The 13,054-nt window shown below is 41.6% G+C and overlaps 1 protein-coding gene across 1 annotated transcript in view; it reads left to right on the top strand.

Moving 5' to 3' along the window:
* GRM3 (glutamate metabotropic receptor 3) overlaps positions 1–9,190 on the top strand; it is a gene marked incomplete at both ends in the record, with an annotated part of 50,936 nt that extends 41,746 nt beyond the window's left edge. Inside the window, 2 exons of the mRNA XM_084262476.1 lie at positions 3,420–3,594; positions 9,117–9,190. Of these exons, the coding sequence (XP_084118602.1) occupies positions 3,420–3,594; positions 9,117–9,190 (249 nt within the window). The remainder of the gene's footprint in view (positions 1–3,419; positions 3,595–9,116) is intronic.
* Between the last annotated feature and the right edge of the window lie 3,864 nt (positions 9,191–13,054).

The raw sequence follows: 13,054 nt of genomic DNA, 5'->3' as shown, positions 1-13,054 counted from the left end.
CATCAACGACAACAAGAGAAGGTTTACATGTGTGTCAGTGATAAAAGGAAGGTTAGGGAAAGTGTGGGGCCTTTACAGAAGGAAATAGAAGACCTGGTTACCCAAGCTATAGAGAAGTTGGAAGGACTCAATGACTGTTTTGCCTCAGTCTTCACTGGCAGGTGCCCTAGCCATGCTGCCCAAGCCACAGATAACAAAGTCAGGCACTGGGAGAATTAGAACTGCTCACTGTAGGAGAAGATCAGGTTTGAGAACATCTAAGGAACCTGAAGCAGCACAAATCTGTGGGACCCAATGAGATGCATCCACAGGTCCTGAGGGAATTGGTAGATGAAGTTCCTAAACCACTCTCCATCCTATTCAAGAGGTCCTGGCAGTCTGGTGAAGTTCTCCACTGTCTGGAAAAGGGGAATCATAACGCCCATTCTTAAAAAGGGAAAAAGGAAGAGCCAGGGAACTACATTCCAGTCAGTCTCAAGTCTGTACAGAGCAAGATCATGGAGCAGATCCTCCTGGAATCCATGCTCAGGAAGATGAAAAACACGGACGTGTTTGGAGACACCCAACGTTGCTTCACTAAGGGCAAATCATGCCTGACAAATTTGGTGGCTCTCTGTGACAGGGATACAGTCAATGGATTAAGGAAGAGCAACTGGACTTGTGCAAAACATTTGATGCTATCATGCAAAAAACCCATCATTGTCTCTACATTAGTGAGGCGTGTTTGATGGATGTAGAACACAGCAGATAAGGAATTGGGAGTTGCAGTCAACAGCTTGAATTCAAAGTAGATACCAGTGGTTCCTTTAAGACACTGGAGGGAAGTCATGCCATCCAGAGGGACTTTGACATGCAAATTTTATGAAGTTCAACAAGGTCAATTGAAAGGTCCTGCACATGGCTCAGGACAATCCCAACTATAAATATAGGCTGTGTGGAGAATGGATTGAGAGCAGCCCTGAGGAGGAGGACTTAGAGGTGTGGTGGATGAGAAGCTCAAAATCACCAGGCAATGTGTGCTTGCAGTCCAAGGCTGCATCCTCCTTCAGTCTGGGTCCATCCAGATATGACAGGAGTAGCTGTCCTGTGGGCATTGGGGACCATGCCCTGCGGCACACCACACACACCCCCCACCCCCCACTCTGCATCCAAACACAGCCTTCAACAAGATTTACAGCCCTCTCCTCTGCACATTTCCACCTGCTGTTGAACCTGTCAGCTTCCCAGCACCTACAGAGGACCTTTACCAGCACTTGTTGCAGCAAGAGTGCCAAACCTTACCTAACCAAGAGTCAACTCAGACAAAAGCTAGTCAAGGACAGCTGACAGAGTCCCTTTAGGAGCTGATGGAGGTTGCTGGAAGTCACAGCCTCCTGCAGCAGTCCTCTCCCAGCATCAGTAAGTTACCCTGGTATTCCTTGAAGTGTTCCCAAGAGTCTTCCAGTAATCCCAGGTGCTCCTAGAAGGTAAGAAGATCCCAAAGCAGAGGCCAGAAACCGCTCTGCAAACTGTTGCATTTGGTGTCTGACTCTGTTAGCTGCACTGTCAAAAATGTAAAGAGTTCCTGAAAAAGACACATTTCTCCAATGCCATTGATTTTCATGCAGAGATCCACGCTGATTGCAGAATCAAAGATACAATGAAACTCAATATAATTTAAAAAGCACTTGCAGCATAAATTCACAGCAGCCCTGATCTAGATCAGCACATCTAAGGGGATCTTCAATCTGATGACTTTAGACAAAAGTTTAAGAAATGCAGCAGTAACACAGGAAGAGAAAAGTCTGGGTGTTAAACGAGTGATAATGAAACCAGGTACCCAAAGTTCCTGCTGTTTAGACAGTTTCTCCCTGCATTATTTTTTTTTAGGGGTAATTCTGGCTCAAGGAGCTTGCCCCCTGCCAGTCATTCCTCCCATGTCCAGCAGGACTGCCTTTGTTCTGCCAGCACAGCAGTGTCTGTGAGGCTGAGATACACATTGAACCACTGAAGTGACCTGGGTTAAAAGGAACCCTGTGGGATGGAGCTATTTTTAACTCAAATCATTTCATCGATTGATTGTATAATTATGTCAGCACAGCTGAGCTGCTCCAGGAGGCACAAACCTTAGCAGCACAGGGTGGGAGGAGGGCTTTGCTAGTAAAGAGGACTTGAAACTACTGCCTTCATCCATTCTTGTTTTATAAGAAACCTCCCAGTTCTGCTTTACCTGTACAGTACCCGGCTCAATACCCACCACTAACTGACTGCAGAGCCCTGTGAACAAAATGCAAAGAAGTGAAGGAGTAAGTGCAGCTGGAAACACTCAGGTGCCCCATTGTCTTGCTGCCCTTGTACGGTCTTCCATGTTCAGTCACCCAGTGAAAGCTGAGCACCTTTTCATCTAATTTGGGGAAAGAAAGATTATCACATTAATTGTACTCACTGCTGACAAAGCACTCAGTGTTCAGTATATATATAAAGCAACAAAATCCATTCCCTACTCTATTTTTCATTTTGCACCAATTATTTCTGACAAGTAGGTATGAGAAGCATTCCCATAGAAGAAAGCTAATCTCCAAGGACTGCAGGAGTGTAGCTAAGGAAAAACGAGCCATGGATGTGTAATCATTCAAATTACGCAGTAGAGTTTAAAGCAGTTTAATTCAACATCTTAATTAAGGAATCAGCTTGGAAGAAATGAATAAAACCTGAAAATGAGGCAGTAAACTGGTACCTAGTTATACCATTGAACAAAAAGGAAGAAAGAAAGTGCCAGCAAAGTAGCACTAAAAAATGCCTCAAAGGCAGCTACTCTAAAATCCTGTATCCTTACAATTTCTCAGCCCAAAAACTTCAGTCTCAAAGTCAGGGCAACTTTAAACCTAGTCTGAGAAATGTCACCAGCTCTTATGTTTACTCCAAATCACAGCTACATTCCTGCAAGAGATTGTTTAAGTTCTCTGATTAAGATTGAAGCTGGAGCCTAAACTGGTTTTCGCATGGATGCTCTACATGAGGCATCAAACGCTAACCCACATAAAGTATATAACCCAGATAAATGACAGTATTTGCAACCTGGTTTTGCCCAGTTGTTGCATGACAGGCATTACAGAGGATTTCCTGATCAATGTAGGAATCAAGGGCATGAGAGATGAAAGAGAGCAGAACTATTCTTTCAGTCCTAAACCAGGGGACTACACACTCGGTCAAGCTCCCCCTGGTATGCAGAGACACAGCACCACCAGCACCATGCATCTCACTCCTATCATGCTAGGATTGTGGAAGATAAGGATGTAACAGATGTTCAAGCCATTCTGTACCAGTGCAAACCCCCAGGACTGAGGTACCTGATGTTATTATATGACAATGCTTTCAATATTGTGCATTTCAGAGCCTTGCATACTGAAACACAGCACTTTGCACCCACTCTCTCCTAGGTGCAAACCACCACCATGTGCATCTCTGTGAGTCTGAGCGGCTTCGTTGTGCTGGGCTGCTTGTTTGCGCCCAAGGTGCACATCATCCTTTTCCAGCCCCAGAAGAATGTGGTCACTCACAGACTCCATCTCAACAGGTTCAGTGTCAGTGGGACCGGGACCACTTATTCGCAGTGTAAGTAACAAAACTACCAACTTTCTGTGAGGATTGAGGGTGTTGTGGTGAGTTTGGGTAAGACAAGATGCGTTCTTTATCAGCAGCATAAAGACCTTTTATAGGCTGGGCTGTGTACCTTGTGAAAGCATTACTTCATTTGTGTCTGGAGAGAAAAACTCATCTCTCTCCCATGGGAATCAGCTCAGAGCCGGCTCTGAAGCTCACTGAAGTCAGCAGAAAGCTTTCAGCAGGCTCTGACTCCATCCCGCTGCACAAAGCAAGCAGAGCCCATCACTTGCTGTCACTCTCACAGCAGTGACAGGAATAGATTGCCCTGGAGTATTCCTGTCAAAATGACATGCCAACAGGACCTGGGCCACAATGCAGCATGCTCTCAGTGGCTCTCATTGCCTGCATTATAAGGAAAGGCTCCAAGTCTGCAGCAAATGCATAAAAGTGATGCCATAAACTTTATCTGTATGCTGAGTGTGAGCAATACCCTTTGTAAATGCCACAGCCAGGCAGAGCAATAAGTGCTCTGTTGCAAGGACAGCTCGACTGTTCTGCCTCCCTCCTTTCCTCCATCTCCAGTCACTTCATCCCAAACAGATTCACGTCTGTGGTTTTGTTTTGAGATTGTGTCTCGTCTTCTGTGAGAGTTGCTCAGAGATTTTTTGGGATTTAAAAAAAAATTCACCTGTATGTTTGTTGGTTTTTTTCCTTGTCAAGCTTAACTAGTCAAGGATGGGAGAAGACAGTACCTTGTTCATAGATTTCTGCAGACAGCCTGTCTAACATGGAAAGCTAATTAAAAAAGCACACTAAAGCACACTACAACTATAAAGAGGCAAGGAATAAGACACAGAGGAAAGGGGAGGCACAGCGCAAGACCTTCCAGCAAGTTCATGCTAACATAACTTCAGCTTTTAAGTATCATTAACATTTCAAAATTGGGTAGAAACCTTTAGCATTTCAGATTTGAGGCAGAACATGAAACAAATTTAGGACCCTGCTGTGTATCACATTGGCAGGGATTAGGAGTTAAAGGGGTCCCAGACATCTCTGGCTCTCCATCCCCAAAACATAATGTGTCATGAATGCCCAGGGTCCCTTAACAAGAGAGCAGCCATGTAGCTCTACACATCCCCTATCCAGCCCTGATACGAGAACACCAAATCTCCTTGATGTTTTGGAAAACTTAAACCATGAGAGATGAGGTGGCCCTAAGTGCTGAGCACTCCCAAAAGGGGCTGGATTTGCAAGACCAATGGATTCCAAGTAACTTTCAGAAGTTTGGTTCCTTGACAAAATGGTATTGTTTCATCCCTTATGAATTTTGTATAAATGGTCACCCCAAGGTTTTTAATTCCCTCATACTATGGAATGAGCTTTTGTACAGGATTGCCTTTGGGAACCTGTTATTTTTATTATAATGGCTGGATAATATGTGTGTGTGCACAAGCATACACAAAACTGAAAGATATTCCTCATCACACATCTTTACATTGAAAACCTATTTTTACAGCTTTGTGAACAGCTTTAAGACATTAAGGAAAGCATAAAAATCTAGACTTACAATTTCTTGTTACTTCACTGTTTAGAAAAGTGGCCAATTTTCCTGCTTACTCCTAGGTGAATAGGGGCTGCTTGGTTTTGTTGGTCTATTTCGACTATGGCAAGTCATGGACCTGGAAGTAAGAATAAACTTCCATCACATGCAATGGAAAAAGCCCTGTAGTTTCCATATAGGGCAATTATTTGGGAAAATAACACTAGGAGTTAAGTGGCTATCATAGCACCAGCATTTTTAAGAAGAATATTTTTTACACCGACTTTAATTTATTTGTAAATTATTTTAAAGATTTGTAAATTATTTTAAAGATTTTCTTTTAACTGTTTAGTCATTTATAAATCTCAAAAAAGATTGTCATCCAAACTGATTCTAATCCATGTCTAAAATATTCCTCTCATCAGCCTTGGGGCTGTCAGCTTGTTTTTGTTTCAGTCTTGATGGTATTTTCATTAGTCAGAAACTGCTTAATATGAGACTGATCAAAATTAGCTCCAGGCCATTTTGATAACAAAAACATCTGAAAAGCCAGTTCTTGTTCATTATTAGAACTTTAGAGCACAGGAGTACCCCAACTGCTTGAATGGACAGTGTTTCTTATCTCCATGGATTCCCACCTCCATTGCATCTCAGGGCTGCCACCACCTCTTCACTCCATCAGTCATTAATGTCATGACCATAGTGTGTCATGAACAGCAAATGAGTCACAAACAGTTTATAACACAGTTCCTTGAACTGTGAAAACTGCCCAGGCACTATGAGAAAATGTAAGTGACATTCATGATGCTTTTGAGTATTGTTAAGTGTTAGCTCTAAAGTGTATTGCACTTATGTCCCTCAACTGAGCAGTGGAGGGAGGATCTGAGTCAGTGGTCAACCACATAAGCTGCAGTGTGGTGACAGTGGCCATGAAAGAGAAGATGATCATTTCATGTAGCCATCTGCATAGAGCTCCTCGTCTTTGCTGCATGGTCTGCAGAAAGCAGGTAGAGGTGAATACTTAACTGCTAAGCAGTGAAACTGAGCTTTGACAGCTGAACTCTGGACCTCTAGACAACTATAGATTTGAGATAAAGAATGGCAGGATTTATGTTTACATAGATATATGACATTTTTTGAAATGTATATATCTGTTCACATCTATTTGAATCAGAACATCCACATCTGACAGAGTACTGCATGAGCTCTGCTGCCCCTGCCGTACTTCCCTCATCAGGGTGTTTCCCAGGTTCCTGTTTTACAGACTTGGCAGAGGTATTCCCATAAGGTAGCAGGTCAGCACTCATAAAACTTCCCAGAGAACCTGGGACTGGTTTAACCACCTACATGATTCGGTCTGAGCTTTTACACCCAAGTGTAAAAGGACATCCAAGTTATGTCCACTCGGAGAGCTGCACACAGACCTGAGCTCCTCCAGGTGTCCTCTATAGGAGTCAGAAAGAACTGAAGCTACTGTTTATAGCCAAGCTGGTAAATTTTCTGTCAGAATTTATTTTACCAGCCCCTGCTCCAAACTAGCCCTTATATATGGCTTTTATACATGATTAACTCTGAGTTGTCCAACTGTGAGCATGAGTAGAGGAAGTGGCACACAGACAGCAAGTTGGAATCTGCCCATTCCTAACTATGTAGGCATGATGCAAGGTGGCCACAGCAGTACTGGGCTCTTGAATTTTACCTCTGGTTCTTTGCCTTGGATTATCTAGGCAAAATAAAAGACAGACAGCAAAGAGGATTTCAAAAGCATGAACTGCAGCCAAATCAAGACTTCTGATCATGTCACACGTTTTTCTTTTGCCTCATCACAAGGCAAAATAGAGGTGAAGCCTCTCTACCAGGTCCAGCAATATTTCAGGAAAACCCTTGGCTGCTACTGTAAGACATGACATGAAACCCAGAACCCTGCAGGGCCAGCAATTAGCATTTCCAAGGTCTGTAAGTAAAAGTAAGTTCTTTTGTTCAGTCTCAGTGCAAACTGGATACTCAGTGTGAATGCTTTACTCCAGCAGGCAGAGTTAATAACTACCTCCCAGCTCTACAAGAGAGGTACATGCTGTGGAGGAAGCTTGGGAACTGAACACACAAGGCCACTTGTTTCTTGCCTACCACCATATTTCTCAGTCCAACTTTGACATCCTCCTGACCCAGTTACTGAGCATTTGATCTATTCACGCTCGAGCATTTGATCTATTCACGCTCTTCAGTGTGTCGGACTTCAAAAAAAACCCCGAAGCTAAAAGCATTCTGGGTGGGTGACTGATGTTCCCAGTAGCGAAATGCTTTTGCCTGTAGTCATACTGCAGTAGAACAGGGATTTGAATCGGGTCTCCTAAGCAGAACTGATTTTTCTATTTGCCAACAATAAGTAGAAATAAAAATAACAACAATAATAAAACTCTCAGCTCAATGTGCTGCCACAACATACCCACTTAAAAACTGGGTAAACCTGATGGCTAATTTTCACCAAATCATAGGCATGGTGCTCTGTGGCCCTTTACCTGCAAATGATTGTTTTCATACTGTGACTCAGAACACAAACCCAGGTTGTGAGAGATCTAACTTCATCTACCAGTTCAGAGCAGGGGTTCATTCTTGGCTTTCCTATTTATCAGGAATATGTCTTGCCCTCTGAGTAGTAGGTTGGTCTAAGAGGTTCCTTTATATTTCTTTTATTAAAGTAGTTCTGTTTTCCACTATATATTTATTCAGTTAATGAAAGAATTAGAAAGAATGACTCATTCTGAAAACGATATTGAGCATCTGGAGAACCAGTCTGTAACTGAGAGTGTAGCCAGCACCAGTTTTGGAAGACTGAGCATGCCCTTGTCAGATGCATAAATTGCTTTTTACACTGGATGATTGAGTTTACGAAGTCACTGCTTGTCGTGTGTTTTCTTTGATGAAGGCATCACATTTCTCTGGGTCACTGTTATCATTAACCTAATGTATCTTTCAAAAAACAGCTTTATGGTGCCATGAGCAGGCATGTCACAGAGTATCTGAAAACACATTCCTGATGCCCAATGGGTAATTTTAACAAAGATGGACAAACCAGCTTGCTTTTAAATTAAAACCCACAAGGCTTTAGCAGAATAGTAATATATCCTACAGTCAAAATAGGAATGCATTTAGAAACAGATTCTAATACTCAGACTCAATTGTCATATCACTGAAGCAATGAAAACCTGTTGAATAAAATATTAGGTAATGTAGACAAGGGTATCAGATTCTATCCCTCGTCTCCAGATGTGTATTGAATCCTGATCCAGAGCTCCTAGAAATGAAGGATATTATGGTCAGAAAATATTCTGGAATTAGGTAAGAAATAATCTTGCTTTCAAATTCAATTATTCAAAAATTTCTTCCCTCCATCCAACAACATGTACATAGATTTTTTTTTATATTTTTTTTTAAGTTAAAAAGCAGATAAACACACAGTCCTAATATGTAGCAGTGAATTCTCCCCTGGATTTAAAAAGGCATATCTTGTATTTCAGAAATGTACATTCCAATTATGTGAAAGCTCAAAGGATCACACCTGAACATTTCTTGCCAATAAAACAAAAAAATCCAAAGGTTCCTTTTTTATTCAACAGGGATATCGTAGCACCACTCTAGCTATATTAATTCACACTAACAAGCAAAGTGCTATAAAGTGAGACTCAGTGGCACAGGATCATCCAAAATATTAAACAGATTTTGTTCAGACACTTCTTGGAGAAGCTGTCACCCTACGTGTTCTCAATGGTCAAAAAAGAGAAACCAGGTTCCTCCAGAGGATTTTAGCCTCAGATCTGAATTTCCTTGTGGAGCTGCAAGCAGTACTTCCATCAACCCCACTGCTGACACAGTCACATACAGTGACTTTTCACTGGAAGTGGTTAAATTGGGTGAAATGGTCCATACCAACATATATTCTAATTGTAATGTCACACCATCAGTTGATTTCCCCCCTCACTTTCTCTTTCAGCGTCTGCTAGTATGTACGTACCGACTGTCTGCAACGGAAGGGAAGTTCTGGACTCCACCACCTCATCTCTGTGATTGTGACTTGCAGTTCAGTTCTTGAGTTTTTAGACTGTTAGGCAAAATTTTGCACATGTTGTGCACTCCAGAAAACACCAGAAAAGAAAAGAAATCAAAACAAAACTAGTACCTTTTTTTAGAAATGGTGTAATAAATTATTTTTGAGGATTGTACAGTATATAGTGATGTTCTGGAACTTTTTAGACTGATTTTAGCCCTTCTGTTGTTAACGGTTGTAAGGGACATGTAAATAACTGTGGTTCACAATGTGCATAGTCCTACAGTAAGGGAGTGGTTTGTTGCAAGCACAGTTGCAATGTTAGGTGACTTCTTTCCTACGAAATTTTTTTGTAGCTCCTTGTTGTAATTAACTTAGACTGCATTTCTATGTTGTATATTACAGTTACCTTACGTGTAACAGATTGGTTTTCTCAGCACAAAACAGCAGTATTAATGTAAAGGCACCAGTAATAAAAAGATAAAAGTTTTTCAGCATGGTTTCATTTTTGTTTCTTCCTCCCCCAAGGTCATTACATTTCCCTAGATGCAAAGAGAGGTAGAAAGGGTAAAAAGGCTGCAGTACTAGTGTGTGTACACAGGTATCTGTGTAGGGGTGTATGCCTGTGTTACAAAATCTGTACCACACAATACGTGCTTATGATGAATGATTCATCGGGGTCAAGTGTAAATTCCCTCTCCTTAAAAAACCACACCAAACAAAAAAGCATATTACGATTGCATCTCAAGTGCTCTTTTTGTTATTAAAATGTTGTGTAATTTCCAAGAGTTTAAATGCCTAATTACTTCTTAATTAGATATTGGCAAAAAAATTTTGATCACTGGTTCACTCGTTTGGCATGACTTAATGCTGCCATGCACACAATAGATTGGTGGCATATAAAAAAACAAAACAAAGAGGTTTTAGACCAGGTTGGCAGAGAGATGGATGAAAATCTCCCAGAAAATTACTCAGACTGTTTCATACCTCCAGCCAAAACAAAGCTGGTTCGGTTTGTCTGCATCCACAGTGCAGTGAAAGGTAATTGGAGCACTGCAGAAACAGAGACTAAAAAAAAAAGTCACAAAAGAGAAATCCAGGAGACATTTACACACGTCTCTGGGGTGACCTTTGCATTCAAACCTAACGATTCAAGACACACATACCAGCTACTTAGACAATTGCAAAATACCTTTGAAGCCAGGTTTTATAACTGAGCTCTTAAAGCCACCCTCACACTACTGAAACAATGTGAAATCATCCCTTCTGCCCGGTCCAATAAGTCATTAAGGAAACAAACACACCTTTGATTAATGTGTCTGTGCTTATTTACCTAAGGGCTTGTTCCCGTTGATCTCATTCCAGCTGAGGTCAATAGCAAAATTCTGGTTGACTTAAAAGGCAACACCACTGAGGCTTGAAAGGCAGGGGCTACAGATACATACTGGTGGATGTACAAGCTCTCTGGAGCCCCGTTCTCCTGCACTTGCAGATGGTTTTTACATGTTTCTGGAAAAGTGCAAGCCCTTAGGGTTGAACTAGTAAAGGAATTAGCTGCCATTTTGAATGCAAAAATTAAAGATGCAAGTTCCTACAATTCATACTAATAAATAGATACCATGAAAATTATTAGAGGGCTGGAGCACCTCCCCTACGTATTGAGGCTGAGGGAGCTGGGCTTGTTCAGCCTGGAGAAGAGAAGGCTGCAGAGGGACCTCATTGCAGCCTTCCAGTACATGAAGGGAGCAGAGAAACAGGAGGGGAAACAACTTTTTAAAGGGCAGAGAATGGCAGGACAAGGGGGAATGGATTGAAGCTAAAGGAGGGAAGGTTTAGATGAGATATCGGGGGAAGTTCTTTACAGAGAGAGTGGTGAGGTGCTGGAATGGGCTGCCCAGAGAGGTGGTGGATGCCTCATCCCTGTGGGTGTTCAAAGCCAGGTTGGAAGGGGCCCTGGGCAACCTTGTCTAGATCATGCCTGAAGGTTGGTGTCCTTGTCTGTGGCAGGGTGGTTGGAACTCTCTTATCCTTGGGGTCCCTTCCAATCCAGACCATTCTATGATTCTATGATTTTCTTTGTGCATCCAGATCTCCATCAGCACATACCTCTTGAAGTCTACACTTCTGTGGCTGGTTACACAGGCAGCTATTTTAAGTCCCTGCATCACGGAGCTCTCTAGTACAAAATCCCTGTGGCTTTCCCCCAAATAAGAATTGCTCGGCCTGCATTACATGCAGCTTCTTGGTTGGATCCGATGATCTCTCGAGGTCCCTTCCAACCCCTAAGATTCTATGATTCTTTCTCTCCACAACCACTAGAATGCCTAAAGTTCTGGGCTTGGTTCCTACAGGGGCCAAGTTCTGACAGGTTCGGAGTCCTGCTTTCTAAATCAAGACCCCTTAAAGCATCTCAAGTTGAGCACCTATATTTATTTGACTTTTTTGGCCTTCTTTTTGTATCAAGAGGATTTGCACAGTATAAGAAAAGGTAAGAATATCTGAACATAATCCTGACATACCTGCTTCTACATTGTCTTTATGGAGCTTTTAAAAATGCCTAAGTCAATGACAACTTCTTCTCAATTTTTATAGAAACCAACAACCAGTGTCAAATCCACCTCACCTAACATTCATTAGTATAAATAGCTACACATGAGATTGTCAACCTCTTCTCTCTTGGTACTCAGTGGAGAGTAGTAGGCACAATTCCCCTAGTTTATCTCAGATAGCTACTTTAGGCTGAGATTAATCTCCCCAGACAAAGGCTAGCAGAGTCGGCACATATCGCAACGTTTGCACTGAAAATAAAGGCATTCTGTCAGATGAATTCCACCCCTAGAATCTCAATTGGCATCACTGAAGGTAATTGGTAGCAAGTGATGATCTTATACTCCCAGAACACTGATGGCACTATTGAGAAAGTGGCCCAACATCTGTGTCTGAACAGGTGTTGTCAATACCTAGGTGGTTTGAAAGTCACTTGGATTTGGCTTTTCATACAAAAAAAACCAACAAACCAAACAAAAAAAAAAAAAAAAAGAAAAGAAACCCCAACAACAGCAGCAACCAAAAAACAAACAAACAAACCAATCAAAAAAAGCCCCAAAGCCAACCAACCAAATGAGCACACCAATCAAACACATACATGTGGAGCTCTGGAGTTCCAGCCCCACCAGATGTTCCTGACATTCTTGTACCATACTTGGTTTTGTCTTGAAACCTTTCCACTACTTTCTGTTGGGTGTCCAAGGATGACAATTATCTGATATTGCTTGATGATTCAGGTAATGTAGTTTCAAACCACAGCAAAACAAAAAAGGAAGAAGTTAAAGTCTGGCAGAGGCTTTGCACAGCATGCAGAAGCTGTAACATCAAGAGTACCTCAGCTCTCTGACACAAATCAAGAGCACAGAAAGGTTTCTAAAAAATTATCACCTTTCGTATGTTGTCTGAGCAGAAAAATCATAGTAGGACATTGAAATAAACAAGGTTTAAATGAGTTTTGTCTTCATTCTTGGTAATGAACTGGGTTGGTTATTTTTTTTTAGGAGAGGTGTTTCTTTTTTAAGCCTTGAGTGAAGTTTGAAAGCAAAACCAAAATCCACCATGGTATAGCAAAACATTTTGTCTTCAAGTGATTGTTTTTCCTAATTAATTGAACACAACTGGGTTTAGTAAAAAATGATCAAAGCATATTTAATAAAATCTTGTTCTACCTAAACAAAACAAATCCTAAAAAAAAATCAGTGCAAAAAATCCAAAATAACCTTTCCGCAATCCTTCAGCTAATTAGTCCACTTAGACTAAGGGAGTCCAAACCAAACCCTTAACTTGTCACCAAGTGCAGTCTGATTTCTGTTTTTCTGATTTTCATTGCCTACTTA

The sequence above is a fragment of the Gallinula chloropus genome (genome assembly GCF_964237585.1).
Source record: "Gallinula chloropus genome assembly, chromosome: 1".
NCBI classification, from domain to species: Eukaryota; Metazoa; Chordata; class Aves; order Gruiformes; family Rallidae; genus Gallinula; species Gallinula chloropus.
The sequence above is the reverse complement of the archived record's forward strand: the minus strand, read 5'-3'. Positions and strand labels throughout refer to the sequence as shown.